This window comes from Corvus brachyrhynchos, unplaced genomic scaffold (genome assembly GCF_000691975.1).
Source record: "Corvus brachyrhynchos isolate BGI_N302 unplaced genomic scaffold, ASM69197v1 scaffold60, whole genome shotgun sequence".
NCBI lineage: Eukaryota > Metazoa > Chordata > Aves > Passeriformes > Corvidae > Corvus > Corvus brachyrhynchos.
Genome location: NW_008236767.1, coordinates 959,984 through 966,838, shown reverse-complemented (window position 1 = coordinate 966,838; position 6,855 = coordinate 959,984). Strand labels below are relative to the sequence as shown.

At 39.3% G+C, this 6,855-nt stretch overlaps 1 protein-coding gene across 1 annotated transcript in view; it reads left to right on the top strand.

The window, feature by feature from the left end:
• KLHL14 (kelch like family member 14) overlaps nucleotides 1-6,304 on the top strand; it is a gene marked incomplete at its 5' end in the record, with an annotated part of 59,191 nt that extends 52,887 nt beyond the window's left edge. The window contains 3 exons of the mRNA XM_017727396.1: nucleotides 62-220; nucleotides 3,010-3,167; nucleotides 3,619-6,304. Of these exons, the coding sequence (XP_017582885.1) occupies nucleotides 62-220; nucleotides 3,010-3,167; nucleotides 3,619-3,759 (458 nt within the window). The remainder of the gene's footprint in view (nucleotides 1-61; nucleotides 221-3,009; nucleotides 3,168-3,618) is intronic.
• Between the last annotated feature and the right edge of the window lie 551 nt (nucleotides 6,305-6,855).

The window sequence follows — 6,855 nt, the reverse complement described above, 5'->3', positions numbered from 1 at the left end:
TTCCTGCTGCAGCTCAATGTCTTTATTGATATTAATTAACTGATGTGTGTTTACCTTGCAGGAGGTGTTCACAATGGAGAATATGTCCCCTGGCTGTACTGCTATGACCCTGTGATGGACGTCTGGGCCCGAAAACAGGACATGAACACAAAACGAGCAATCCACACTTTGGCTGTAATGAATGACCGACTGTATGCAATTGGAGGAAACCATCTGAAAGGTCACATTTTTAATAGCAAAAAAGTACCCAGTGTCCCACATCTCTGATAAAGAATATTTTTGTAAGACAGTCACTGTTAAATACATTAAAAACCAAGCAACACAATTTAACAGGACACTTGAGCCAGCAATTTTAAAAACATTTTATGCAAATTATTTTAAAATTATAACAGTACATTAAATATATGAGTAATGAATGTATTAGATAATAAAAATGGGAGCTTCCATTACTCAAAGGCATGGACAATTTGTCATTACCAAGAATTCAATGAAACAAACAGATTATTCTTTGACCCGAAAGTACCAGCAATATTTTCCTCTTTAAATCATTTTCCAAAATGTGCAGTTAAAGAGAGCTTTATTCAGAGCAACACAAAAACAAGCTCCTGATTTAATGAAGAGAAAAAAAAAGGAAACTTCCAGCCATTAAATATTAGGACTAGGCTCTTTAAATCCCTTTTTAGTATTAAATGTAGCTTGTTTATTATAATTCTTTTTAGAGGTCTCTTGTTTTCATCTTTCAAAATGGTCTCATATTAAAATAACTATTGCTTAGGCATCTGGTATTTTTATCTTAATACCTATATGTCATTGCTGTTAAAGATGCTTCTTAATCCAGCCACTTAGACAAAAAGCACACCTCCTGCTCCTTTGTCCCATGATAATATTTAATAGTTTATATTAACTTTTTCTTCTTTCTCCTTTAAAGTTTCAAATGAAAAAAATAAAAGACTCCCAACAACAAAAGAGAAAATCATAATAGAGAAGAAAAAGTGAAAAAATATGTTAAGTGCCAGTAAGACCAGGTCATGTCTGACTCTGGTACCCAGGGCCTACTGTAAAGCCACAGGCTGCTTTTGGAGGTCTGAGTGTCTGTGGAGCATGCAGGGGACCAAGTCCCAGCTGTAAATTTTCCCTGATAAGTAGTACTGGTGCATAAACCCCTGCAGGCAGGTTCAGGGCTGCTGTGCCTCTGCTCCCCTGCCCCCCTCTGTGATGGGTGTTTATGGACTGGACCTTATAAGGTGAAGAGGGCAAAAGCTGCTTGCACATGAACACCTGAAAATTTTGTAGGTTTCAGTGCTTCACAGTGTTGGCTTTTCCTCCTACAAAACTAAAACCTTGCACAGCTCTCCTCTAGCTAAAGCACATGCTTTGGTTTGCAGAGGCTTGAGTTGCTTCTATTCTGCCACCTTTTTTTTTTTTTTTCACACAGTTTCACCTACTTCTAATAAGCCTTGCATTTTTGCCTCTACAGCTGTTGCCCTGGGTGCCTTTGTAACGTTTGAACTGCTCACTGTTGTGAGAGGTGTTTAACATCCAGGCTGTCTGGTAAAAGGACTTCTTGGAAAAAAATAGTTTCACCTGTACAGTGAAACAAAAGGAAGAACTGCAAGGACAGAGAGGAGGGAGGGGACTGAAGTGTGGATGAAACGTTACAAATTCTCCAGGGGCAGGGAATAGCAGGGCTCCATGGCAAAGCCCTCCTTTGTGAAGCTGGAACTGTGTAGTAGTGTTAGCAGTGCCTTTACCACATCACAGCTAATCATGTGCATACTGCAGTTTGTTACAGAGCTTTTGATGGGCTCTGGGTGCACAGCAGTGGCCTTTTTATGGCCCCTTGAAAACCTTACAGCAGCAAAGAATTATTTCATATTATTATGAATTATTTCATATTATTTCATATTATTTCAATTATTTCATCATTATTTCAATTATTTCATATTCATTTCATTTCATATTTATTCATTAATAAATAATTATTTATTATTATTTCATATTAATTCCAGACATAAATAATATTCTAGCAAGCAGCTTCCTTGTGAAGTGCCGATATCATCAAATGCCCTTTTTGCAGAAATAATACCGTTTGCTGTCATACCTTGAAGAGAAGACAGAAGGGTTAAGTAAAGCACCTCACATTATTAAGAAAGTCACAATTTTACTGCAGTGCTCTGATAGAGAAGGTAGATTGAGGTAGGGAATTGCCTAAATATTGGAGCAGGAACTAGGATTCCTGCGTTCCGTGTCTGTGTTCAGCTCACTTAATTCATATTCATTGACACAGCTTGAGAATCTTGAGCTGAGACCCCTCTGCCTTTTGGTGATCAAACAGCAGCAGTTGCTTGGGCATTTTTTGGCCTACCAGGGAAGGATGGGACCACCGTTTTTGTGGTTACATTTTTTGTTGCCTTAAAGACTTCACCCCAGCTGTGTGCTTTAGGGTATACCTTAAATCAGCTGGAAAATTGCAACTGGTCCTGCACATCATGTCCATCATGCTAAGCACTTTGTCCCTCTAGAACCAAGTGGTATCGGTTGTCTAAGCTCTCCCTGGACTTGTTAGACATTGATTTCTGAGAAAAATTCAACCTGTTCATTTTTGAATAGATTAGATCTGCCAACTTTTGAGGAAGACTGCCAGGACAGTCTCTTCCTACGTGTTCAAACTTGTATTAGCACTGAGAGACAAGGAAGAATTTTGCTTGAATCTGCTTGCATCACTGATAAGTTATTACTGAGTGTTTCCTGATATGGTCAGGTTTTCTATGGATTCCTGATTTGTAGAAGACTAATGGTAAAAGCCTTGAACAGATTTATTTGATCTGAAGTAATGAAGCATTAATGTTACAGAAGTTGGGTTAGATGTATATGAAGATATTGTCTAGAAAAATGTTTAACAATTATAATTGTAGTATTGTAACTGTAATTTAATAAATTTAACAGTAAACCAAGTAATAAAACAATATGTCATAACACATATTCTCTTTTCTCAATGCCCTCATCCAGGTTTCTCCCATCTCGACGTAATGCTTGTGGAATGCTACGATCCAAAAGGTGACCAGTGGAATATCCTCCAGACTCCTATTCTGGAGGGTCGCAGTGGCCCTGGCTGTGCAGTCCTGGATGACAGTATTTACCTTGTAGGAGGCTACAGCTGGAGTATGGTGTGTACCAGCGTTCTACAACCAACTTTTTATTCCTTCTGAGTTCTTGTGGCCAGTGCATGTAATATGCAGATGGGATGGAGAGGAGATGAGAGGGGAAGTAGCTGCAGGGGAAGGTTCGGGTTGGTTTTCAGCTTGTGGAGAACATGGAGTGTTTTTTCACCTTTGTGCTTTCTATTTAGATAAGTTATTATTAGACTGTATTCACAAATATGGAGTAATTTAAAAATCAGAAGGAATTTTGGGAAAGTAATTGATGGGACTGTATGCTTAGAGCTCTGCTTATGAGGAGTCTGATTTTCAGAGGCTGGGTGCTGAAAAACAGAACCAAACCTCTTGAAGAGCTTCTAAGTTAGAGTCACCATGGGTCGTTTTCAAATATCTTTGGAGCTGACGTGTGACTTGGATTTTACCAAAGCCACATTTAATATGACATTTTGTTCTACTACAGGGAGCCTACAAATCTTCTACTATTTGCTACAGTCCTGAGAAAGGGACTTGGACAGAACTGGAAGGAGACGTTGCGGAGCCCCTTGCAGGACCTGCCTGTTCGACTGTGGTATTGCCGGCCTGCGTTCCCTACAACAAGTGATGGGCCAGGAGCACTGACACGAACACTGAGTGCATTTGGGAAAATAATGACGGGTGACGTAAATATTTTATTAGAACAGAATTCCTGTTAAAACAAAGCTACCATAATTGACCCCTCATTCCATGTTTATGCTTTAGGAGCAAACTAAAAGAAAAGAAAAACCAAGTGTTGTCCCATCTCAGATAGGTGCCGGTGTCTTACGAAGCACAGACTGCCATTTCAGACTGATTTAAACTTTTCCTGCTGCAGAGACACTCCTCACGTCAAATTTAACTTAAAAAAAAAATGATGGCTAACTGTTCAAATACAGCCTGAAGAGACAAGATCAGTATTGTGCATTGTATCTACCTGCATGTGATCTGTGTTGAAGTCATGAGGATGTTGTTTTCATGAATGCTTCAGAATTCAGATAGTGAAAAGCTCACACTGCATTGCAGAATTGTCTCCTCCTCTGTAATCCTAACCTACAACTACTTCATATGCTCTGCAAGCAACACAGCATCAGAAGATTATAAAAGGTAAAGAAATATCATTCAGTTTTTGCACAGCTTGGCAACTAATACACTCTGCCTTCAAAGTCCCCATGTGCAAGTGCAGCAGAAAGCAGACTACAATGAAAGCTATGCTTTACAGAGCACTTCTTGCAATAGCAGCTGAGGGATTAGGATCAAATTCTTCTAATCACAGTTGTGTAAAGTCAGAGTCATTTCACTGAAATCACATGGAATGACTGTTTCTGCATTAGTATAACAGAATTTGGATCCTACAGCTTAAAATCTGGCTTTGTAAAGTAAGTTATTTCTATGACCACTTAATGAAGCACCAGAGACCTTACTTCCTTTTCACTAACCTGTTAGGTATCAGTATCTGTGCTAGTTCTTTCCAAAGACAAGAAGACTGCATTTAATCACAAATTTATTGCTTTGGACTCTGAAATGCTTATGCACATTTTTGGAGAGACACTGGTAAGTAGTTAAAGTAGTCCTGTGTGGTTAATCTTAAGATGCACTCTGAGAGAGTTTTACTATTGATCCAAAGTAATATAAGGCTAGACTTTCCACTGCCTTATAGCCTGTGTAATTATTTACACTTTGCAAAGCGAGTTCAGAATGCCCCCATACGGGACCAGTAGCACTTAGGGCTTGCTTCATGAAGTCATAGTTGCTTGCACAAATCAGACTGTCTACATGTTAAGCTTATGTCTTTCTGTCCTGGCTTTGCAAAAGCAGTGACAAAATCTGAGCCTGATTCTTCACTACCTTCACTACCAGACATAATCATCTGCAGCTCATTAAAGTATGTGCATAATTCTTCCACTGTGGTTTACTAGTGCTGCATCCATTACTCTCAGGACCATCCTCTTCACTGGTGTAAACTGACATCGCTCCATTGAAGCCAATGGATGTACTTTATGTCAGCTAAGTATCTGGCCTTTAATCTGCCTAGCTGTAGCTGGCTGCCCCAGATAAAAGGCAAAGGACACTCAGATCCTGCATTTTCAGCCTTGCACATACCTTTCACAACAGGACTTAATGCTAGTGCATTAAGCAAGGAGCAGGCAGCTGCTGGAGGTTGGTTCTGCTGCAGAGGCAATAGATGGGAGAAAGACTTCATTATTTGCTTTGCAAAATAGAAAAAGGGTAACTGTACACAGAAATTACACTATATATTGATGCTTGAGAGCAATATAAATAAAGGAGAGCAAATACCATGGGACTGCTTCTCTCTGGCATCAGTCCAGTTTTATCGCAACTCCCTTGCTTGCAGCAGAATTACACAACTTGTAAAATTGGAGTAATGCAGTAAAGACTTATACCACACATATGCAATAATCCAGTTGATGAGGTGGCTGCACGCCTGGAAAAAATGTTTAAACAAAATAATTATCTGAAGATGCTAATATTTGAATGTGCCCTTGGGGAGTTTTCCAGTGAGCATCACAAAGGAGCTCATAAAGGTGGAGTGTATATCCTGAAACTCAATCCATTTCTCCTATATAGTGCAATCTTAGTTGGTTTTGTATTTATTTATATTGTTCAGATCCAAGGGATCCCTTGTAAAATATATTTGGTGCAATCATGACTTTTTTTTCCTTTCCTGTTGAAAGTATATAAATATAAATATATATAAAGAAGGAAACTGTTAAGATACTAAATGAAGAAACCTTGTATGACATTTAAAAGGTCTGCCACTGAACACTGACTGTCACCTGTCTCTACTAAAATGTACCATTTTTAAAGGATACTTCTTGTCCTTTTAAATGGTTCCTTTTTTTTATCAAGATAATGCAAAGATTTATGAGGACTGTCTAAATCTTTCTGTCTTTCAGGAAGGCATGACCAGGGAAAAAGTGCTAACTAAATAAGTCACACAAAGAGTGTAAATTTTGTACAGTACTAGACTGTGTAAATGAAGCTTGCTTGTAGGGGGGAAACTTTAAATAAAACTTTATGTACTAATTCAACTGTCTGCCATATTCCTACTTATAAAGTGTATGTATAAATAATATCTACATTAAATTCTTTGGAACTTTTTTTATCATGTAGATGTGTGAACTTCCTTTATTTTGTGGTGTAATATAACAACCTCATTGTTTTCCAAGTGTCACTACTCAGTGCTTGTCAGGGCAGTGACCGCAGTAAAACACGGGTCTGTAGTGAGTTGGTCTTCCCCCGAAAGAAGGGAAAGGTGCTGCCTGGGAAAGCAGCACCTTTTTCCAGCAGGGAAAGCTCCACCCTTGTGCCTGCTCTGACTGGAGAAGCCACTGCATGCCTGTGAAATGCCTCTGCCATGCGCTGCTCCCTCTGTTCCTCTGTCCCACGGTAAGGTAAGTGAAAAGGACACTGCTTTGTTAAGCCCAGTCTTGCTCTGGGGAATTTAGTGCTTGTTGTGGCAACTTCATACCTCTTAAAAATGTTCCTCCTGTGGCAACTGACCCTTCTAACTATGGGTATTTCAGTTCTTGGAGGCAAAGTGCTGGCATGGGCATGCAGTAGAGGAGTTGGGACAAGAGGTATTGCCAGGCTGAGAAGACAAGGCAAAAGCAGGAGGTTCTACCAGGAAGCAGAGGCATTTTAAGTGCCAGTTACTATTCAT